General features: G+C 41.8%; 1 protein-coding gene across 1 annotated transcript; it reads left to right on the forward strand.

Annotated features, from left to right (window-relative positions):
- The first annotated feature begins 1,856 nt into the window (after positions 1-1,856).
- Positions 1,857-24,055, forward strand: LOC103283687 (reticulon-1-A). The gene is made up of 7 exons (XM_008138988.3): positions 1,857-1,982; positions 16,104-16,311; positions 20,062-20,200; positions 20,725-20,794; positions 21,295-21,341; positions 21,427-21,485; positions 23,307-24,055. The coding sequence occupies exons 1-7, from the start codon at positions 1,922-1,924 to the stop codon at positions 23,347-23,349; spliced, it is 627 nt and encodes a 208-aa protein (XP_008137210.2). The 5' UTR covers positions 1,857-1,921; the 3' UTR covers positions 23,350-24,055.
- The last annotated feature ends 713 nt before the right edge of the window (positions 24,056-24,768 follow it).

Here is a 24,768-nt window from a genome sequence, read left to right on the forward strand (position 1 = left end):
TTTGAAAAGTGCTTTGTAATAACGGGTCATTGCTTTCCCTTCCCATCAGCCCAGTGGGAGCCCTGACCCCCCTCCTCTTGTAGAAGACTTCAGCTGCCCCGAGTGTCAGATCACCCTCCTGAAGTCCTTCTTGTTAAGCTCCCATAAGAATCATTTCAGAGGTGTTCAAGAGATATTCAGAGAGGTTTAGCTGGTTCCTCTAGATTCTAGAGTCTAGACCCTGCTAGTGGTTCTCAATCTTGGTCTCAAACTCTACTCTGCTGTAGAGTTTAAGACCATCGGAAGACACAGATATTTACATTACGATTCATTAACAGTAGCAAAATTACAGTTATGAAGTAGCAACAAAAATAATTTTATGGTTGGGGGTCACCACGACATGAGGAACTGTATTAAAGGGTCGCGGCACTAGAAAGGTTGAGAACCACTGCTCTAGAAGCTTATATTCTAAAAAGAACGTGCATTATCCTAAAGATCTCTTTTTAAAGTGTATATGCTTCAGAAAATGAAAGATAAATCTGATCTTACAAGCATAACCTTGAGATTACTGGTACAGGACACCCAAATGTAGATTTGGGTCCGGGAAGGAATGGAAACTGAAGGAACCCCAAAGGCTTCACTTCTCCAAGAGAGAGAGAGAGAATTCCTATTAATGAATAGGCCGTGTTACAACAAACGAAGGGGGAACCCTTCCTTCTACATGTTGCTGAGGTCCCCGAGGCATCTTCTGTCCTCATGCTAGGTCTTTCTCCTCAACGCTTCCCAGAATGCCCAAATCCCACTCCTTTTTCCATGTGCTGCCTCTGACTTGTCCTCATGAGAAACATGCCTATCCCCTGCCATTCTCTCAAGGCCTTGGTGGATAATCTGGTAAAGGAGTTCAGTAGGTCACCACTCACTGTTCCGCTTCTGCCGTTGACATCTGCATTGTAACTGGGGCCTCCTAAAGCCGTTGACTCACTGGGCTTGGAAACCAACTTTATCAATCAAATTACACACACCATCCACCTCCAGTGGCCCGCCAACACTCAGTCTCAAAGATGATGTTATTGAGGCCGAACGCGTTTGCTTCCTTGAGTCGTATTTGGATGTCCCCACAACTGGAGTGCCACTGCAGCGACCACCAACTCCGTGTCCAGAGCCCAAGGGCTTTGACCTGCTGCGGACAGGCACTGCATGCTGATGGGTATTTATTCATTCAACCCACACACAGAGCTGCAGAAGGCAGCAGGAGAAACACACAAGCCCTGGGGGACTGAGCAGTGGCATTTCTTTAGAGTGACTGTGGCTTGCCAAAAAGGTTTTGGATGACGCTGGTATATGCCAAAGGGAGAGAGAATATGATCATTGAAGATGGTAGGCAATTAACATAAAGCATGGCCAGAATGTAAACATTTGGGGGAGGGAGAGGCTAGTGAGCCATGGTGACAATTAGGGGACATTGTGCTGAAAGCCTGACGTTTGTACTGCCATCGGCTACGTCTTATCCAACAGGTTTCTTGGATTTCTAAGAAATTTCTAGAATATGGCCCCAGTCTGGAACTCCTCGGATCAGCCCTAGTCCTCTGCGCTCATCCTTACCCTGGGTCCTTTCCCCCTTCTCCAAAACCTCCCACGCCCGGTCCACGATTGTCTCCAGGGCAGCACCCCCCGGGTGACCGAGCCTGAGCTCCCACGTTGAGGCGCCCGCCCGCATCCCCGAGCGCGCAGGCAGCCCCGGGGCGCGCTGCGCTGATTCGCTGCGGCTGAGACTGCGGCGCCCGCCCCGCCCGCCCCTCGCCGCGCAGCGCCGGCTGGTGCAGCCTCAGTCTGTCTGCAGCCGCGGCCACCGCGAGCCCAGCGCTGCAGCCCGGGCCGCCGACGCCCCAGTGCCCGCTCCCCGCCCCCAGGACAGCAACGGCGAGCCCCCAGAGCCCGCACGATGCAGGCCACTGCCGATTCCACCAAGATGGACTGTGTGTGGAGCAACTGGAAAAGTCAGGGTATTCTCTTTATTTCAGTAATGCATGCCTGCGGCGCACGGGAACCGGGACCCGGACTCGGCCATTGTGCATCATTGCACCTGTGGGACCTCTGCATGCTTTATCCCCAAGAGCTTTCTGTTGGGGGGAGTACACTTGTGATGTCAAAAAATCAAAATGGGTAGTGTTTGATGTTTGTTTTTTTTCTTTTCCCCATTTATTTATTTTCCCTCCCACCGCCACCCTTTTTTGTTTTCTTGTAAAGCTAGTATTTTAAATAAGGCCTCGTTTGCCTCCTCCGGGAGCTCTTTGGGATCCGTTGACCATTCGGTACTTGTTTCATCCCTCCTCGTCCCTGAGTTAAAATGCTTTCTTATTGTCCCGGGCATCCCACTGTATTTCATTCCTGCAGAAAGGCTGCAGTCTCCTGGTCGAACCATTAACTGAGCGGGCACCAGTGCATTCTTTTAAGTGGGACACACCCATTTCAGGGTTTGTTATTTGTGGTCACACAAAGGAGACTCGGGAATGCAGACTAGTTCTCCAAATCCTGAAGAGATGATGGCGTAGCCACATATTAGGGGGGTTCACTTGGAAATATTTCAGGGTTTGTCTTTTTGTCTGTCATGGGGGGCACTGGTAACTACTGTTTATTACTAATCGGTGTCTGTGGAACAAGTAGAGGGAAATAAAAAGCACTGCTGGTTTCCCTCTGGTAGAACAGATTTATTTTGAAACAGTCCATATTAGCACTGGGTGTGGCCACCCTCCAGCCCCGCTTGGATTGCTTTTCAGCCATTTTTATTCAGCCTCATACTTCACACATCCATCTCTCCTTTGTTACATTAAAGATGCCCTCCTTCACCTTGCTCAGTTTGAGACTAGGAGGAGACAGAGGTAATTTGCAAGAATGAATTCTGTGTAGGAACCTTGGGGTGTTTGTGAGATGAAGTGTCTTTTAATATTTAACAAATATGGTTCTGAAGAAGGAGCATTTGACTTAACCTGCAGGGCTGCAGCATCCCTTGGGGGACCAAGAATACTCTGGAGCAGAAGCTGGTTTTTGTGGGGGTTTTTTTTTGTTGTTTTTTTTTTAAACAACTGGCATCTTCCCCTTGTAATTTTATATCACAGAAAGAATAGGATATCTTTTCATCTTTAATGCCCTGTGGGATTTTTCTTTGGTAGATTTTTTTAAGCAAAGAAAAAATAAACACGAACCTTAGAATTAAGAAGACAATTGTTCTGCCTCTTATTTTGTCGGTTGGGTGGCAATGACAAAATACAATACAGTCAAGTTCAAATTGTGTGGGTGGGTCTATTGGAAATACAGCTGTCAAAAGTAAATAAATGGACCTCATACATTTGAAAGCCAGGACATAAAGAAATGTATGGCAATTCAAGAGTAATTTTAGAGAATGATGACAGTGATATGGGATAGCATATATTTTATACAGAAGGCAGAATATATACAAAATTCTTGATATTTCATTCTCGTTATGTGTTTAGATTCATCCAGTTTGTTCAATATACACACTCAACAGCCAACTATGGCTTGATATAATATCAAGTTGAGTTGGAAATAAAGACAGAACAGAGTTGGTTTTTACACTATGATTATGGGTTTCTTCTATTCTTAGCAAAAGTAGATATCAAAAGATGGCAGTTTTGTTTTATTTCTATAAAATATAAGACATTATTTCATCATAATTCTATATATTTTGGCTCAGTTGACCTTCTCATAAGGGGTGAGGGTGGTTAAAATGCATGGACATTTATAATCACAAAATGACACAAAATGCCATTACTTAACCATTGAAAAAAACCATTTCCATTTCCAATATATAGCAACTTGTGAAGATTAATGCAATATTCATTGAGGGTCTTCTGCACGCAGTGACCTTTGGTAGACTTTAGTACCATTGATTTCCTTTTGTCAAATTGAACAAAGCCATTATCTTGAAAATTGATGAAAACTGACTAATAACTAGGTGGGTATATGTAAAAGAGAAATGGTAAGAAGTAAATATTCCCTTTTCTCCCCACTAGGAGAACTTTTCATCTAAACTAAATCTACAGTAAGATATTTTTTTTAGCATTTTCAATGTATCTTCTTCATTTTAGCTCCCTTATTATCAAAAACAATTTCTATTAACCCTGGCTGCACATTAGTATCACCTAGAGAGCTTTAAAAAACACAAAGTATGCCTTTACCCCCAGAGGTTCTGAATCAATTGGGCCAAGCATCAATATTTTTTAAAAGCTCCTCAAGTGAGTTTAGTACATAGTCAGGTTTGAAGCTACTGGTGTTTAATAATTCTTATTGAGCCCAATCCATAGACCAGCAGAACAAGGTCTGGTATGCAAGTGATGGAATGGGTGTGATCTAGGAGCAGCTAAGAAGACAGTTCAAAGAAGACCATGTAACATTTGATAATGTTCTCTAGAACTATTCCAAGGAGAAAGGTTTTATTGGAAAAGGGAATAAAGAAAGTGAGCCCTAGCCGGTTTGGCTCAGTGGATAGAGCGTCGGCCTGCAGACTGAAGGGCACATGCCTGGGTTGTGGGCTCGATCCCCAGTGGGGGGGGGGGGGGGCATGCAGGAGGCAGCCAATCAATGATTCTCATCATTGATGTTCTATCTCTCCCTCTCCCTTCCTCTCTGAAATTAATAAAAAATATATATATTTTTTAAAAGTGAGCTTCAGGTTTCCTCCATGTTATTAAACCTTCCATGGAGAAATTGCAGCCCATTCTATATCACATGAAGACTCTACTGAAACCAACATACTGTATCATAAGAACTGCACAACACATGCAAAAGGAACCTTATATTTATTTTATTAATATATAAGATTTCAGCCATAGATAAGAATGTTTAAAGAGATTAAAAGTCTAGATTATAAAACAAAAAAAATAAAAGTCTAGATTATACTAAGCTACACAGTTTTTAAAAATGATACTAATACCTAGTATTGGTTAATAAACCAAGGTTGATTCTACTCAGTGAAAATGAAATGACAATGAAACAATAAGCTGATAAAACACCTATATATACAGTAATCCTTTTTTTTTTTTTTTTTCAGAGAGGAAGGGGAAGGGAGAGAGATAGAAACGTCAATGATGAGAGAGAATAGAATCATTGATCTGCTGCCTACTGTGCCACCCCACACTGGGAATGGAGCCCGCAACCCAGGCCTATGCCCTGACTGGGAATTGAATCTCGACCTCCTGGTTCATATGTCGATGCTCAACCACTGAGCCACGCCAGCTGGGCGATGTATACAGTAATCTTAAAGACAACAACATCATCAGTTATTTATTGGGCCCATTTACTGAGCACTTTACTCGCATCATTGCCTTTAATCCTCACAAATCATATGTGTTACGTTTGACATGTAAGTTTTATTACTACCCCATTTTACAGGTTATCAGCTGAGGCTTCTACCAAGGCACACAGCTAGTAATTCCAGAAGCTGGATTTAAACCTACGCTCCCCTCTTCTCACTGCTCTACTATCTGCCTCAATGCCTTTTTCCTCATTGGTTTTTCTAAAAATATGAATTATCGAGGTAATGGTGATTGTGTGGATTTAATAACCCCTCACATTTACATAGTTTTCACTTGTCAAATGTCTTCTTATTTGAGATTTTTCAGTTTACTTTTGGACATTAAGAGCCTCAAAGAGGTTAAGTGACTTGCCCAAGGTTTTTTGATGAGTGGCATGTTGAGTAGAGAAGAGGTGACTGTTGGCTTCAAATCTAGAACTCCTCCCATCTCAGCACTCACCACCTCTTTTACTAGTGCTGAGTTACAGAAAGTGAACTCTCATTTACCTCTTCTGGGATATTTTCACATAGTTCTCTCTTTACATAGGTTTACAAACAGCAAAATTCATCAGCAAGGCAGTGGTCTTAACCAATTTATGCCAACTTTGTCATCATCACCATCATTATAAATTCATCATCCTGAATTCTCCATCAGTATTATCTATGTGCCAATCACTGTCCTAAGCTCTTGTTACATATCTTTAGTAAAGGCAATTTTACAAACATAAAGGCAGACCAATATAATCAAATATAGCATTTTATTTGGACTCAGTATTATTAGGATACTGTACAATTATTATTATTTTTTATATTTTTTTATTGATTTCAGAGAGGAAGAGAGAGAGATAGAAACATCAATGATGAGAGAGAATCATTGATCGGCTGCCTCCTGCATGCCCCCTACTGGGGATCGAGCCCACAACCCTTGACGGGAATCGAACCCGGGATCTTCAGTCTGCAGGCCAATGCTCTATCCACTGAGCCAAACCAGCTAGGGCAGGATACTGTACAATTATTACAACATAAATAATTGCATTTGCAAACTCCCTCTCTGCAGATTCTAATGAGATCCAATGGGAAAACTGGCTTAGCAGGGGTTTTAAGGGATTTTTTTTTTTTTTAAAGAAAAGCTTCATTATACAGATAACACACCAAATGTAGGTAGTTATTACCCCATTGAAAAATAAAAGTATTTTTTTCATTATGTTATCATTTTCAAGAGAATCTTTATGAGGAAATGTTTCAAAGTTTGGGGAGAGAATAATGGCTTTATTGTTCTTCTAAGAGTGGTACATGCACATTATGAAAATTCCCATTTGTACGAAGAGAGGTCAAATGAAAGTCACAAGTCACCCAAAGTCGTACCACCTACAGTTAAAGAATGTTAATAATTGCTAAATATTGTCCATAACTCTACCATAGAGGGTTAGGGAGGCAGTGAAAATAGCTTTTATAAAACAAGATTGCACATATCTCAAAACATATTTGAAATAATAAAATGGAGGAAATTGACACTGAAAGAATTGCTGAACTTCAAATGCATGGTTCTTTATAAGCTATTCCTACCTAAAATTAAGAAAAATACTCTGATAAACATCAGTAGGTTACAATCATTTTTTAATTACATGTTTTGGGTTTAGACTGTACAGATGGACCCTCTGCCGTGTCTTTTTTTTTTTCTTTTAAAGGAAGATCCACCATGGGTGAGAAAGGGTGACAGAAATACTGGTCTAAATCCATGTCTTCAAATCTATAATTTTTCTCAGATTTTTATGAATTAATATTTCTTTAATTACAAAAACAGTATTCCTGATACTCTATGATTAAAGCATTATGATTACATTAATAGGGATTATGGATGAAACCTTTCATCATAATCAGCAGGTCCTTTCTTCTGCATCATTTTTTAAAGTTTTCTCTCTCTCGTTCCCCTACCTCCTCCATGCCTTCCTCCTAATTTCTTCTTATATTCAAAATGGTATTATTACTCAATTATTTTTTATCTTTAGACTAGTTAATATATTTGAGACCAGAATCTGTAATCGATATATTTTAAATTAGCTTATAATAGAACCAAGTTCTAAAATCCACTGAATCCAGCAAACAAAAGCTAACATACATGGGTGGATAGTTTTCAGACTATCACTTTTCTTTTTGGAAATAATTAAATGTACATCACCAATACATTTCCCATCCTTCTCAACATGCTGTCCTAAGTTATGTGCATATCTGGTCATCTACACTAATAAGAGAGTAAGATGCAAATTGACCATACCTTTGCAACGCCCACCAGCCAATTAGGAGTGAGTATGAAAATTAACCCAACAAAGATGGCGGGTTAATTTGCATACATGGGTGGAGCGGGGGTGGAACACCTGTGTCATCACCATGGCAACAACACAGGTGTTCCGCCCCGCCCCAGCCGCTCCGGGCCTCTGGGCAGCATGGGAAGGCAGAAAGGCGGCTCTGGCCAGAGCGAAGACAGTGCCGGCAGCCAGGGGAAGGAAGGCCCATTCTTGCACGAATCTTGGTGCATCGGGCCTCTAGTGTATTAATATTTACATATTGTCACCTTTCCAGTTCTTACAAAAGTACACACAAACATTCAAAGAAACACAGTTGCCTTATAATTAAACTCACACTTTAAAAGCTAAGAATTTGACATTAATAAGTCTTTAAAAGCCATCATCTGCCAATGACAATTAGTAATAATAACTACATTAAAAATCTTGATAATTACAATTGTATTCCAAATGTACAGAATATATTTTAAATAAGATAACATTATTAGGAGTTTTAGAACTTAGAAATATAGAGTTCTATTTCCTCCAAATATACTTGAGCTATATTTTTAAGTTAAAGCTGAGCAAAGTTATAATTTTCACACAATCAAATCCTTAAGTTCTTTTATATTTTCATTATTTCCAAGGGGGGAGGAAAATAATGCAAGCATTACTTACAAGTTCTTTGCCCAAACTGGCATTAATTATGAACAAGTGAAAAGTACAACCATAACAGGTTTGAATGTTTAGAATGTATTGCAGTTCCACTTGTTTCACAGTGGGCTGGCTTCAGATGTGGTTAAACTGTATGTCTTGTCTTCGGGTACATGTCATCACTCTGCAGAGCAAATCTCGTGGTAATAGGGGTCGGGAAGGACATAGCATTTTATTGAGTGGAACAGGAGTACAAAAAGAAATCATCCCTTATCCTTATCTTACATCTTTTTAGTTCAAGAAATACTTTTATTATTATGGTCTTGGTCAAAAATTTTAAATTTACTCATTTATTTTTATAAAGAACCAACAGCTGTCTACCTCCGTGGTTCTTTTCTATTCCCATACAATGCTGGATCTTTAGGGTGTGGCCCAGACTTAAGATTTTGTGGCTAGTTACGACTGATGACCACCCACCAAATGAACAGTTTTGAACTTTGATATGGCCAGGAAGCTGAAAGAAAGAAAAAGCACATGAAGGCATTCATTGTTCAATACCTTGCGAATCTTTCTGGGTGCCTCCCTCCACGAGCATGTGTCTCTTTTTCTCTCCATATGGCCATCTCTGCCTTCGATGCCAGCTGCCCTGTGGAGCCTCCTCTAAATGAGCCCGTTTGCTGGAGTTTCAGCAGGAGGAGCTGCCCCTACTGTCTTAAATCCTAGGCCCTGCTGTTTCACTTCTTAGCCAGGCCCACCCCATCACCATGACAATGGGCCTAAGCATCCTTGTGTTACCTTTGCAGCAAGTGGGGACTGTGGTCCTAGTGCTTAGAACTAGCAAACAGAAACCACATTCAGCTGGTTCACAAAATTCACAGAAACATGAAAGCATTGATGTTTCTGAAGGGTAGTCATTAGAAGAATGTGTTTGCTTTTGTCTCCCAAGGAATTAAAATACCAGAGATCGTTGCTGGCTGTGGCTTTGCTCACCAAATCCTTCATTCCTCGTTGTTCCACCGAAGCTCACGTAGAGGATCATCCGTGTGGGTGACCTGCTGTGCTCTTTTACTGTCTACACAGAGCACCAGGCTTGGTGTCTCTCCCCTTTCAGAACATCTACAGAATGATTTAAACCTCCAGAAATAGCGCTGCCATTTTTCTCTTGACAGTATCTTGGCTGCCTTTAGGAGCTGTGCAGCAAGGGCCTGGGCAATGGAACCACTGCAGGTGTTTTATTAGCAAAAGTCCCTTCCAGCGGTTTCCCCTCTGGGCTCAGGGCGCCTGCAGGACCATTTAAAGTTTTAATTTACGTAAGAGACTTTTCAAGGCAGAGGAAGCTCATGAATTTGTTGGCCAGAAGATGTCATCTTTGAAGGTCTCTGTGTATGTTGGAAGTATTTTTATGCATCTGTTTCCATTATGTTTCTCCAGTTTGATAGCAAAATAAAGGGAAGTTCAAGTAGGGAAAGTTACTGTTTCTTCTGGCTAACTTTTGGGGCTGGTATTTTATCTGCCTCATGAGAATCAGAGAAACTGGCTTTTCTATACTGCTTTGGACACTGGGTTTTACAGAACTGAGGTTTTTATAGCCTTCTAATCCTTGTTAGAAGGTAGTCAATTATCATAACCAGTTTTTGGAAGCTTGCTAAAATAAAAAGTAAAAGTCAAGAGCATTTCAACAAGCCTTTAGTTGAAATGCTGATATTACCTATGAATAGGATTTCCTCACTTGGCCTTTTAAAAATAGCATTAACTGCCCGGGCCGGTATGGCTCAGTTGGTTGAGCATCTTCTAGTGTATTAAAAGGTCATTAGTTCAATTTGAGGTTCAATTCCCAATTGATTCCTAGTCCAGGCACATGTTCCTGGTCGGGGTGTGTATGGAAGGCAATGGATCAATGTTTCTCTCTCATATTGATGTTTCTCTCTTGGTCTCTCCATCTCTCTCCCTCTCCCTTTCTCACTCTCTAGAAAGAAATCAATTTAAAAAAAATTTTTTTAAGTAGCATTAACTTCTCACAGCAAGGGAGGCAATGCTACCCTGTAATCTTTTTTGGACCAAAATGGAATATAAATAAATATATTTAGGAATATGGTACAATAATGCAGATATTTGTGCATAATTTATTGCCATTTCATATTATTCCACATTTTGCCTTATAAATAAATCTTCACCACTGTCTTCTTACTTCCTACATTTTTAATAAATTTTCTGAGTACTGCAGCCACTATTAGGTCATATAATGGAATACATTTATAATAGTTTCATAAACCAAAAAATTTTGGACTGCATCAAAGGGCTGTTTTCTAGAAATTTGACATAGCATTTCATTTCCATTTAGCTATTAGTTAAAACCTTGGATCACTTCTGTTTTTCTCCTCTGTTCTTGCTTGGATCATGGAAGTGTGGGTAGCACTGATTTCAGTATTTCAAATTTGCCAGTTCACCCTTGAGGTGAATTAGCACTAAGTCAGCCCCAGGCAGGCTGAGTGTGTGCCCCCACCTGTGGCTTGGGGACTGAGATGAGATCACCAAACCCAGTCCATTTATCAGGTTGATAGGACACACTGATCTCTCATTTCAAAGCCATATGGCTTTTGGCGAAGACACTTGTAATTCTCACAACTGGAAAAACAGTACAGTAATTTACCTGTCTTGGTGAGTACGCCTAGTGAATGTGTACTCTGGTGTACAGCCTCTCACCTGGCCTTTCTACATTAGGAGATATTGAAAGAAGAGAAAAGCCACCTATACTTGGTTGTACCCAAAGACGACTTTGGGTAATTTATTGCAGTTGCAGAGTTCTTGGTAGTTTTTTAACATGGGTTCTAAGGAAACTTGATTCAAATATCCATTTTTCTGGATTGGGTACGAAAAAGCTTCCTACACGAGCTTACATCACCGTAAGCAAAATTAAAATGTGAAAACTTGGCATTTGCACAGCAGATTGGCAACACAGAAATTCTCTTCTCTGATCACACCCCACCCCTTCCTACCCTTCCCGCTGAATCATCAGAGCTTCGGGCCATTTGCCAGCTCTCTGACCACACACAGCCATTGCCATTCCCCCAGCCCCTCAGCCCAACGGTCTTCACTGCCTCCTATTCCCACTCCGGGCCCAGGGTGTTCACTCCAATTCCGTCCTCTTGGATCGTCACCTCCTCCCACCATGCTCCTTGTGCCAGTTCACGGCCCTGGCTCAGCCCCACCGCCTGCTGCTCAGAACACCCAGCTTCCAGCCCGGCTGACTGGGCCCTCTGGAGAGCCTCCCCTGAACCAGACCCTCTTCACTTTCTAGCAGTCCTTTCACCCATTTCTTTTTGAATCATTTCTAGATCAGTGCAGTTCAGATAACAAGACACATAAGTAATTTAAAATCTTCTAGTTATCATATTAAAAAAAGAAACAGATAAAGTTAATTTTGATAATATATTTTATCTAATCCAGCATATCCAGAGGATTAGCCTTTCAACAACAACAACAAAAATCAATATAAACAGCGTTAATGAGGTACTTTACATCCTCTTTCGGACTAAGCCTGAAATTTGATGGGCAGTTTTTCCAGAAGGACTAGCCATATTTCACGTGCTCAGTAGCCACCTGTGGCTCCCCGCAAGTGTATGGAATAACACAGGTCTTCACTGTTCCTAGTCTCTTCAAGTCCGACCCCATTCGCCTCAGTCTCAGGAAGCGCTCAGGACTCATTGTTAAGTAAATCTACCTCCAGCCACTTTGTGTTAGTCCCTTTCCACCTCAACACATGTCTGTGGCCACAGCCCGCCCTCTCCACTAACATTTCCAGGTTTCACTCAACCTCAAGGTTAACTTGTTGCTACGACTCCTCGAACTACCATTCTATTTACCATCTTCTTTATTACTTTTGAATTTCCCAGCACCTACTCAACCACAATTGCCTCCCTTAGTCTCGCCTCTCTTGGAGGTTTTCTCTACTCTCATGACTTCAATCATCATTTCCACTCAGAGTACAGCCAAATGTAAGTATTCAGTCCTTTTTACTAAATTTCAGTCCAAGTGCCTACTGTATATATTCATCTGAATAGCATTGGAATATGATATTACTGGCATTTAACTCACAGCTACTCTAACAAATCCTAGAAAAAATCATTTAATTTCCAAGCTTTAAAAAAAATTAATACGTATTGCGTGTAATTGTCCATCTCACCTCATCCCTGATCCCTATTCCATCTCTGCCCCCGGCTATGCCAAAATACCCTGCTTTGATGTCATCACGTCGGAACCCAGAGGTTTAAAACCAAGTGTCAGCTTTTCCTCAAACCAGCTCACCCTTGGATTTCCTACTTTTGTCAGTGATATTAATCACTCAGTCACCCAGCTTGGAAATGTTGCTTTCACCCTTAATTAGCTCTTCCTCCTTTCTCCCACAGCTAATTAGTCACTGTTCTTGTCAATGAATCTCTCATAATATTTCCCTTTATCCACCCCATCTTCTTAACAAATTGCTCCCACATTCACAAACCATCCCACGTCCACTGTCATCAATCCCAGTACTATCCCTTCCTTGAAATCACCTTTTACCAACAACACAAGATACACTGGCACTGATGCATTTTTAAGTAAATGTCCAGTCTTCCAAGCTAGAGTCTTTTTTAAAAAAATATATTTTTATTGGTTTCAGAGAGGAAGAGAGAGGGAGGGAAAGATAGAAACATCAATGATGAGAAAGAATCATTGATTGGCTGCCTCCTGCACGCCCCCTACTGGGGACTGAGCCTGCAACCTGTGCATGTGCCCTGACTGGGAATTAAACTGTAACCTCCTGGTTGATGGTCAACCACTGAGCTATACCGGCTAGGCTAGATTCTTAAAAGCAGGAACAAAATTTTATGATATTTGCATTCCTGCAATTACTAGCTAAATAGATAACCAATGACTATTTACTGCTGATGAGTCACTTTCACTTAAAAAAAAAAGTCATTTTAAATACCTAACTCTAGAAACAGATTTAAACATAATCAGGTTGCCCAAATTAATTTTGCAGACTTTTGGGGACATTTAATATATAACCAAATATTGTGAGAGATACAACTGTTTTTGTTTTGGAAAAAGATTCAAACTTAGTTTTGATCTTGCTTTTCCTCGTAACTAGTCAGTAGACAAGTTTCTCAACTTTTTAACTTCCTCACCTGTTATATAGCAGTCCCCCCTTATCTGTGGGGAATACATCCCAAGATTCCCGTGGGTGCCTGAAACCTTGGATAGTACTGAACTCTGTGTACCATGTTTTTCCTAAATATACAATCCTATGATAAAGTTTAATTTATAAATTAGGAACAGTAAGAGATTAACAACAATCTAATAAAGAGGGAATATGCTAATTGACCATCATGCCCTCACAAAGATGGTGGTGGCCACAGCCAATAAGGAGGGAATATGCTAATTGACTGTCACGCCCTCAAAGATGGCTGCACCCACAGCCACAAGATGGCGGCACCTAGTCCCCTCAGCTCCGCCAGGGTGGCAGGTGTGCAGCATGGCCGGGCCAGCCCCCAGGTGGGTCCAGCCACTCCGCACGCCTGCCTCCGGAGTCCCCTCAGCCCCCCAGCCGCCCAGGGTCGGCCCGAGGCACAGGCAAGCCTTGGATGGCAGCTGCCCATCCGCCCAGGGCCACCCGAGGCTCAGGTAACCAGGGCCGAGGCTTACACTGCCGGCAGTGGCAGCAGCAGAGGTGTGGTAGGGTGTCGCCTTCCCCTGATTGCCAGGTCACCTCCCACCCCTGAGGGCTCCTGGACTGTGAGAGGGGGCAGGCCAAACTGAGGGACCCTCCCCCCCCAGTGCATGAATTTTCATGCACTGGGCCTCTAGTAACATAATAAAATAGGACAGTTATAACAATATACTATAATAAAAGCTATGTGAATGGCTTTGGGGTCATTATTAAGTACAACAGAGTTAATTGAATACAAACACTGTGATACCCCCACAGTCCATCTGATAATGTAGAAACTACTAAATGACTAACAGGTTTGGAGCATGAAGAGTGTGGATTCGCTGGACAAAGGGTTCATTCACGTACTGGGTGGGACAGAGCAATAGGGCTTGAGATTTTATCACACAACTCAGAATGGCATACATTTAAATTTTTATGAGTTGTTTATTTCTGAAAATTTCCATTTAATATTTCTGGACCACAGTTGACCCCAGAAATCAAAACTATGGGTAAGGGGTGACCACCTATCTAATAGAGTTTATTGTAAGGTTTAAATTCTTGCAGAAGACTGGAAAAAAACAAACAAGCAACACTTAGAGCGTTTGGAGTTACACTTTAATATACACTGGTGGACCCAGAGAAAAACGAATTCAAATTCTGAGCAGAGCAACAAGCAGGAATTTTGTTTTTATTAAAGAACCAGCCCTATGTGTGCTTAGTGATTATCTCACTGGAAGCTTGTGACCTTGAAAACAACACAGTTCTATCCAATTAAAAAAATATACCTGGCAAGGCATGAGAGTATGGGTGTATCTAGTCTCTGGCCTACAAGGTCAGACAGCTAAGTTTATCTTCCTTATTATTCTAGCAGGCTAGAAAGCAAAGTTATTTTTGCAGAATAACGGGCTGTCTAAAAATAGCAGAGTTGACTTTACAGAATAAGGGACTATCTAAATAGCAGAGAATTTCAAACAGTAGATTTACAAAATAGGGGTTAGCCTTCTCAAAATGAGGTACTATCTGAAAGTGTTTTGAATTTAAATTTTTTTCTAAAATGATTGAAAGAGGGAAATAACTGAATGATAGATGTGATGTAGATTTTAAAGTTTGTATTTCAGATTTTTAAGTCACAGATCCTACAGCCGCTACCCCTACCCCTCAGTGTTGGAGCAGGCCGGGCATTGGCTGGGATCTCCTGGGCCTGCTGCCACTCCCCAGAAGGCACTGCTTCTCCAGGACCTCTCTTTTCACTGCTGTTGCTCCTTCTCAGCACAGAAACACTTGTGTGACTGCTGTGCACTCCTACAGGCCACCACTGAGACGTAAAATTGTCAGCAGGGCCTCGAGAAACACACAATCAATGCCACCCAAAAACAAGGGAGTGGGTTCTATTTAAAAAAAATATATACATATATATATATTGATTTCAGAGAGGAAGGGAGAGGGAGAGAGAGATAGAAGCATCATTGATGAGAGAGAAACATTGGTTGGCTGCCTCCTGCGTGCCCCCTACTGGGGATCAAGTCCGCAATCTGGGCGGCATGTGCCCTGATGGGGAATCAAACCATGACTTCCTGGTTCATAGATCGATGCTAAACCACTGAGCCACACTGGCCAGGCAAGGGAACAGGTTCTTCACAAAGTCATATGTATTTTCAGTTTTGCTTCAAAGTCATATAATTTGGGCCACTATGCAAATGGCATAGCGCCAGTGATCGGCAAACTCATTAGTCAACAGAGCCAAATATCAACAGTACAACGATTGAAATTTCTTTTGAGAGCCAAATTTTTTAAACTTAAACTCTTCTAACGCCACTTCTTCAAAATAGACTCGCCCAGGCCGTGGTATTTTGTGGAAGAGCCACACTCAAGGGGCCAAAGAGCCGCATGTGGCTCGCGAGCCGCAGTTTGCCGACCACTGGCATAGCCCAATGAGATATGTTCATAGAGATAGAGTTGCTGGAGAGTCAACAGCCTTTTCGTATCTGTGAATTTATGAACCATCATCAGGGATGGAAAAGATTCTTCCAAAGCAAAATGGAATGGCAAAGCCCTATGTCCCCTCGCTTGGGTTTAGGGATCCGAAGGCCGGTGAGAACCTGCAGCCACGGCTTTGCCAGCCCGCCGCAGCGGCCTCCCTGGGCCCTGCCCGCGTTAAGTGCGGTGTGCTTTGTGTCTCCTCCCACAGCTATTGACCTGCTGTACTGGCGGGACATCAAGCAGACGGGGATAGTGTTCGGGAGCTTCCTGCTGCTGCTCTTCTCCCTGACCCAGTTCAGCGTTGTGAGTGTCGTGGCCTACCTGGCCCTCGCCGTGCTCTCGGCCACCATCAGCTTCCGCATCTACAAGTCTGTTTTACAAGCCGTGCAGAAAACCGACGAGGGCCACCCTTTCAAGTGAGTGCCCAGCCAGGCCAGCCCTGGCCAGCCTCTCACGGGCTCTTTCCCTCTGCCGCTGTTTCACTCCCCTACACTTTGGGTCATGTTTCTCTGAGACCTAACAGGCCTCTTAAGGGTTACTTTAACAACCTGTCTTCTAATATCTAATGTTTCTGGTGAATTTCTAAAACAAACTCAACTGTCTCTCTTCTAACACTGATTGTTTTACTGATTTTTAATGTTTTAATTATTACCAATTAAATATGTAAAATTTATTTATTTTTAATCCTCACCTGAGGATATGTTTCCATTGATTTCAGAGAGAGAGAAAGGGAGGGGGAGAGTCAGAGAAATATGGACATATGGGCTCTGAACCGGCAACTTGGGTTATATGCCCTGACTGGAATCAAACCTGCAACCCTTGGGTACATGGGACCACGTTCCAACCAACTGAGCCATACTGGCCAGGGTTTAAATACTTAATATTTAAATGTAACATAAATTTACTTATATAATATAAATTTAAAACAAATTTATATTTAACAGTATTTTATATTTAATTATTCCTAATAGTAATCATAATTCTTGACACACACACACACACACACACACACATATATATACTAGCAGCCCGTTTGCACGAAGATTCGTGCAATAGACCTTCATTCACCTGGCTGCCTGCACCAGTTTTCTGCCGGTACCAGGGACCCAGGCCTTGGCTGTGGCCACTGCCTTCTGCCCTCTTTCAGGGTCGGGGCTTGGCCCCGGGCGGCGGCCTTGGGCTCAGCTGCACCCCAGCCTCCCTGCTACAGATCTTAGGAGCGGACCCCCAGTGGTTTCCTGCGATCCGTGCAGGCTCCCCGCTGGTGCCCAAGGCCGGGAAAGCCTCAGGTGGAGGCTTTCCCGGCCTTGGGCTCGGCCGCACCCCAGCGTCCCTGCAATGGTTCACTGGTGGGCGTGGCTGGTGGGCGTGGCTGGTGGGTATAGCGAAGGTACGGTCAATTTGCATATTACTCTATTATTAGGTAGGATACACACACACACACACACACACACACACACACACACACACACACAATGTTGTACCATTTTAAAAGTGTTTCAACAATTAATCCTCCCAACTCTGTGAAGAAGGCAGGGCATTATAGTCCTTCCATACAAGTAGGAAAAATGAGTTTCTGAGCAGTAAAGTGACTCACCCAAGGCCACAGGGCCAGTCCAGAGCACAGAGCCAGGACCAGGTGTTTGGACTTCCACTTCTAGGCTTTCTCTCATTTAATTTCAAAGGGCCGATCTCCTGAGGGGTGCAAGGGTCATGAACAGTCTTATAATGTTCCCTCATCTGCATTTTCATACCAGGGAGATCTGACTGGAATGAATATTGAAGAACACATTATTTTTTTTAAGGCAATATACTTGGAGAATATAGGAAATGTAGTGAAGGGAGGTATTAGCACTGCTGGCTACATGCCACCCACCCGCACCCCAGTTTATCTCCTGATTCGAGGTGGTGAGCTCGGGCACCTTTAGCCCTGACTGTCAGTCACCCCTCGCCTGGTGCTGGCCCCAGAGCGCAGGCTCCGCAGCAGGTGTCCTCACCTCCTGTAAGCAGGGACAGTTCTGCCGATGGATGGCACACGTAGGTGCTGCCAGATTGGTTTCCCAGCCAGCCCCAGTAATTCACCGGGACGCCTCCGCCCTACCTGGCTCACCCCCCAGTCAGCTGAATCAAGGCCTCAGTGCACCAGGCTCCTAAAGGGAGAAAGATGACTGTGTTATGGGCCTGTTGACACAAGGGAAAAGGCTGTGCATCAGATGTCCCTTCCCAGCCTTTGGCTCCTGGCCTCCGTGTCAAACCCAGTTACCGGCTGAGCATTCTTGTTCTTGGGATGCACGTGGCCTTCTTCTAATGCAGAGTTAAAGTGTCTTTGGGGCTATAATTTGGCTACACAAGTTCCCATCCCAAAGGTGGGAAGAGTGAAGTGGAGTGTCATGGGACCAGAGACTACACTTTTAGAGTCTCGCCCCGCCCCCACCTTTGCTCTCGGCCATTCAGGAGAAGCTGGTTTCTCCTGCTTTCTTGGCCCCCAAGACAGTCAAGTCACAAGGGGAACTTATCTTTCATTTGGTTTATTTCTCCCAATGCCCAGTATAGGAGCAAGAGTCTAACTACAATTTGCTCAACTACTTTTTTGTCCTTTAGGACACCATTTTAAAATGTAGGATTTTCCTTTGTTTTTATCAGTTAAAGAAATATCTGACGCAGAGTACATTTTGAATCAAAACAAACTATCTAGACCAGTGATGGCGAACCTATGACACGCGTGTCAGCACTGACACACATAGCCATTTCTCATGACACGCGGCCGCTAAGGCGGCCGCATGCCGAGGATGAAACATTTGCGAAATAATGTTTTTTCCTCAAAGTGACACACTACCAGAGTTATGCTCAGTTTTTTGGCGAAGTTTGACACACCAAGCTCAAAAGGTTGCCCATCACTGATCTATACAAACCAGTATTATTTTTTCCCAAATGGAAGAAAACCCATAATATTTCCATATAAACTCCCTAAAACTCAAGCCAAATGCTGCTTTCCTCTTCACCCCATTCCCAGAGTTAGGCAGGCACTGTAAGTGCTCTAGGGCTGTCCTCTGGGTAGACAGCACGGCCTGTCTTAGTGCAGAGGGGCGTGGAGAGAGGGAGGGTGGACCTCTGTGAGGAGCGTGGCCAAACAGGAGGATGCACTGATTTGCATATATTTGAGAGCTTGGTTTATCTACCCAAGAGTTCAATATAACCATTTGAACAATTGAAAAATGCCGTTACTAAAGATACCTCTCTCTTTCTCTCTCTCTTTTGTGTGTGTATTTATCTTTATGTACATGATTATCTTTTTGTATTGAATTTATTGGGGTGACATTGGTTAGTAAAATTACATAGGTTTCAAGTGTATACTTCTATAATACATCATCTATTATATTGTGTGTTTACCATCCAAAGTCAAGTCTCCTTCCGTCACCATATATCCCCCTTTACCCTTTTCTACCTCTCCCCACTCGCTTTCCCTCTTGTAAGCATCATACTGTTGTCTGTGTCTCTGAGGTGTTTTGTGTTGTGTGTTTTTTGCTTAATCCCTTCACTTTTTTTACCCAGACCCTCAACCCTCCCCCATCTGACAGTTGTCATTCTATTTTCGATATCTGAGTCTGTTCCTATTTTATTTGTTTGTGTATGATTTCACTTACATGTGGAATCTCATGAACAAAATAAACAAAGGTATTGTGAGCATTTCAATATGGCCCACCTCACTTGAGTTTTCCGAGCTCTCTAGAAAAAAATCTTGGAAAAAGTTTCCAGAATTTAAATATGCAATCTTAACCGCTTTAGATGACAAACAATAATTGGCAGCCAGAATTTGCAAGCATCTCAACTATTTTAAAAGATAATTCATGTCCACTCAGCCAAGAAGACATGAGGACTTTCACGGTTACCTGGTGGGCCAGGGATATCTAGAGAATTCAGAAAATGAGCTGATTTTGGACAGTTGCTCACATTATGATGCTGTCTTTGGGGAACAGAAGCGGTTACAGCGCCCCACGAGGCGCCATGATTCTCCCGTTCCCCCGAGCACGGAGTGGTGCCCACTGGCTGGCATCTCTCCCCCTCCCCCAGGACGACCCGGCTGTCACACTCAGAGTGAAAGAAGGAAAACTTAGCTATTGGGGGTCCCCTCTGATGAGTGCTCTGTGGGGATGGTTTGTTGGCAGGGCCTACTTGGAGCTCGAGATCACCCTTTCTCAGGAGCAGATTCAGAAGTACACGGACTGCCTGCAGTTTTACGTGAACAACACGCTTAAAGAACTGAGGAGACTCTTCCTCGTCCAGGACCTGGTGGATTCCCTAAAAGTACGATTGCTTTAGCTGCTCACTAGACAGTCTTGAGTTTTGTTTTTTTTTCCCCTAAAGGTATAATATAATAAACCAAAACCCACATCCTGGAGAATAAAATGCAAGTAGAAATTACATTCTCGAGTAAGAAAACTTCTAGCTGTACCGTGCCATGGAGCTATTCCAGTCTAATCCCCTTATTTTACAGATTGGCCTAGGTTGCCCACTTAGTCAATAAGACTTTATTTATGGATGCTGAAAATTGAATTTTATATCATTTTTCTTGTTTTGATTTTTATTTGAGCATTTAAAAATGTGAAATCCATTCTTAGCTCATGGATCCACACAGAAACAGGCCAAAGGGTTCTGAGAAAAGTAATCAGGACCCTCTTGCAGTAATCCCGGGACAAGCTTTAAGTGCTCCTACATTTCCTGTTGAAATCATGATATATTTTGCCTCAAATTCTAATCTAAAAAGTCAATGAAATGAGACCCTTACCTGTCACGGTTTTAGAAGCTGTGATAATCATTTCATTTTTCAGTTTGCAGTCCTGATGTGGCTCCTGACTTACGTTGGTGCTCTCTTCAACGGCCTGACCCTGCTGCTCATGGGTAAGGACAGATGAGCGTGCTACGTCTTCCTCCACAGGCTCCGTGAGCATAGAGCTTCCCGGGCTGTTAGCTGTTAGCCGTTAGCTTGAATTGATAGATTCCTGGGAACAAATACCAGATCCCCTGAGTGCTGCGCATTTCCCTGACCATAGTTCAATAAAGAGTAGAAGATATATATTACACATTAATAATGAATTCCTTAGTCTGAAGGGTTTTTTTCTTCTTCTAATGTATATTACAATGGCAGTTATGGACAGAAATCCATTTTCATCTTAGGAAGGCACAATCTACCCTCATTCTAGGGATAATGATTTACTATCTGTAAAGGGCTCAGCATCCCTTTGTTTTCATAGGAACTGCCCTGTCCTCTTTTATCTAGAATAGAATGCTGGCTATTATAAATGCTATAATATTACAAAACTACATAAATATGTATCTATAAGCTTATAGATACTGGTGACTCTCAGAATTTTAATACTCTTATTTGTTTTTCATCCCAGCTGTGGTTTCAATGTTTACTCTACCTGTAGTGTATGTTAAGCACCAGGTAAGTTCTGTGTGAAGTCAAACATTCATGTTACGTTTGGCCTCATGAACTTTGGATGTGCTCATTATTTTCTTCCTTGTTGTAGGCACAGGTTGACCAATATCTGGGACTTGTGAGGACTCACATAAATGCTATTGTGGCAAAGTAAGTTACACAGTGCAACTTGTAAAGAGGAGAGACTGTCTTAAGCAGGCATAAGTGGATGAGGTAGGGGTAAAAAAAGGATAATAAAATGAGAGGTTGATTTATGATCATTCATTCACTTACTTGAGTCATATTCATGCTCTTTCCAATAGTATTATTTCAGAAAATAAGTACAAATTTTAAAACTCTCAATTAAACAAAACTTTCAGGTGTTTTGATGGTTTATTTCAGGTATCATGGTGAATGAAGATTTTTTTTGACTCAACCAAATCACACATTTTATTTTTTACTTTTATTTTTCAATTACAGCCTATATTCAGTATTATTTTGTATCAGTTTCAGGTGTACAGCATAGTGGTTAGACAGTCATATACTTTACAAAGTGATCCTCCTGATATGTCAAATACCAACCTGGCTCCGTACATAGTACATAGTTATTACAATATTAATTACTCTATTCCCTATACCGTTCTTCACATCCCTGTGACTATTTTGTAACTACCAATCTGTATGTCTTAATCCCTTCACCTTTTTTATGCAGTCCCCTAACACCCCTCCCCTCTGGCAACCATCAATCTGTTCTCTGTATCTATGAGTACTTCTATTTTGTTTATTCTTTTATGTTGTTCTTTAGATTCCACATATAAGTGAAATAACATGGTATTTATTTTGCCCTGACTTATTTCACTTACCATTATACCTTCTAGGTCCATCCATAATGTCAAAAATTGGAAGATTGCTTTCTTTTTTATGGTCCAGTAATATTCCATTGTATGTATATACCACCACTTTTTTACACACTTGTTTATTGATGGGCACTTGGGTTGCTTCCACATCTTGGCTATTGTAAATAATGCTGAAGTGAACATAGGGGTGCTGCATATATTCTTTCAAATTACTGTTTTGGGGGGTTTTTGGAGATATATCCACACTTTAAAAATGGACGCTGTAAGACCAGGAAAGCTCATTAGCTGGCCTTACGTCACACAGCTGACTGGTAGCACAGCAGGGACTAGGATTCAGGTTTCTTAATTCCAGCCTGGGTAGTTTGACCACATTGAGATTAGTCATGGGTTCCTTTACCTGGGACCATCTCTGTTTATGCCTAATGTCCTGGAATAGTTAGTAACAGCCCTGTCTTTCTCTTTCAGAAATGTCCCAGACTGGTGATAAATGGTCACCTACCTCTATCACAGCTGCTGTAATCCTGAAATAAGTCACTATCTTTGTTTACCTAAAACGTTATAATTTAAGAAACATGGCCTTCTTGGATCATTCATTGTCTGATTTACACATTCTTCTTATTGCTGCAAGGGAATGTGGTTATGCAGACTCATAGATTCGGAGAGAACGACTGATGGTTGCAGAGGGGAGGGGCGTTCGGGGGACAGCGTGAAAAAGGTGAAGGGATTGAGAAGCACAAATTGGTATTACGGAACAGTCACAGGGATGTAAAGTACAGCACAGGGAATATAGTCGATAATATTGTAATAACTGTGTATGGTGCCAGGCGGGTACTGGAAATACCGAGGGGGACACTCTGTAAATAAAGTATATGATTGTCCAACCTCTACACTGTACACCCGAAACTATACAAAATAGTATTGAATGTCAACTGCAATTGGAAAGTAAAATGTTTTTTTAAAAACCACTTCAAAAAGAAGAAAAAGAATGTTTGTGGACACTCATACATAAAAATTATTTTTTGAAATATTAAGCTATTCGATCACTTAAGCTAATTAAAGCAACAACACATAATGTCATAAAATACTTTTATTAATAACACTTGTGATTTATTACCTTTTGATGTTGTCTTTTTAGGATCCAGGCTAAAATCCCAGGCGCTAAAAGGCACGCTGAGTAAACTGATATCCCACCGGGATTGGGCACAACAGCAATGTCTGGAGTGGTAACAGCTCTCTTCTTACATGTTACGGCAAGTCGGTTGTTTCTCCCCCCAGTACCATAATCTTAGAGACAAACTTTGAAACAGCTGTTTTTAGGCTGTTCCTGTACTCTTAGGATATTTGAGTCACTTGTGTCAAGCACTAAAGTATAGAGAAAAGTGTACTAGATGTGGTTTTTAATTTCGTGTTGCTTAAAAAACGTGCATGATGGTGAGAGCCCAAGTTATCTTTCCTTCTTCGGTGTTCTTCTCCTCCTCCCTGCAATGCTTCTGTAGCTTCTCATGTTCCCGTGGCTAGGCCTTTCCCGCCCAGTGCACTGGCGCAGTAGTGGAAATCGCTTTTATGTCCTTGGGCTGCTGGTCGGATTAATCTTTAATAACAATATATAGAAGTGTAGACCGATGTTTTAGTGTTTTTCCAACACACACAACGTAAAAATAAAAACGGTTGGCTGTACTTATGGTAATCAGTTTTGTATAACTTAAAATAATTAAATGAATGAATAAATCCAAAACAAAAGGCGGTACTTTTGTTGTGTGGGACTGACGGGCTGATTTACATGTATGGTAACTAAAGAGTACCAGCATGTTAACTTTATTACAATTTGTATTACTTTCTCTGTTAGTTCCTAATTGACTTAATTATGGACTCTGGATATTTGCACTTCTGTACTTGGTATTGAATGCATAAATAAATGTTACTAAATGTAAAAACTTCTCCCTCTCTTCTTGTGTTCTTACTAGAAAATGCAAAAGTTGTAAGAGACGAAATCTCCGGAGGACATATATGTTGGGAAGGGTGAGACCAAGTGTTCATTTTTCTCCTGCCTCCAGGACCATATGGTCCAACCCCAACCTGGTATATGGCTACTTTGGGCTATTAATAGAAATCACCAAAAGTGGAAAAGACACTATATTATATTGTGTGGTTGACAAAGATACTTTAAGTAGTTTTTTTTTAATTGGAAGTGATATAAATCCTTCCATAAAATCCTTATCATATACAACACAACACTGGTATGAAACAGTTATAATTGCTATGAACTCAGTCTTTTTGGAATTATTTATTGAGCCCGACGTGTGTCAAGCACTGAGACTAGGACTGAATAAGAGAGACTACAATTCCTGCCATCACCAAGATAAGTCTTCTAGCAATTGCTCACTTTTTTTCAAAAGTCCAGTTGCACATTTTATTTCACTCTTAGAGTCAAAAGTCAAGATTGACCAGGTAGAAGTGGATGCAAGTTGTAGCAGTGGGAGGAATAAAAGTAGTGGGAGATAAAAGGAATAGTTACAAATGCTGCCTTTGACCTGTACACAGGTTTCATAAGCACTTATGGAGACCACAGGGCAACTAGACACTGTGCCAATAGCCAA

This window comes from Eptesicus fuscus, chromosome 5, assembly GCF_027574615.1.
Source record: "Eptesicus fuscus isolate TK198812 chromosome 5, DD_ASM_mEF_20220401, whole genome shotgun sequence".
In the NCBI taxonomy this organism is placed as follows: Eukaryota; Metazoa; Chordata; class Mammalia; order Chiroptera; family Vespertilionidae; genus Eptesicus; species Eptesicus fuscus.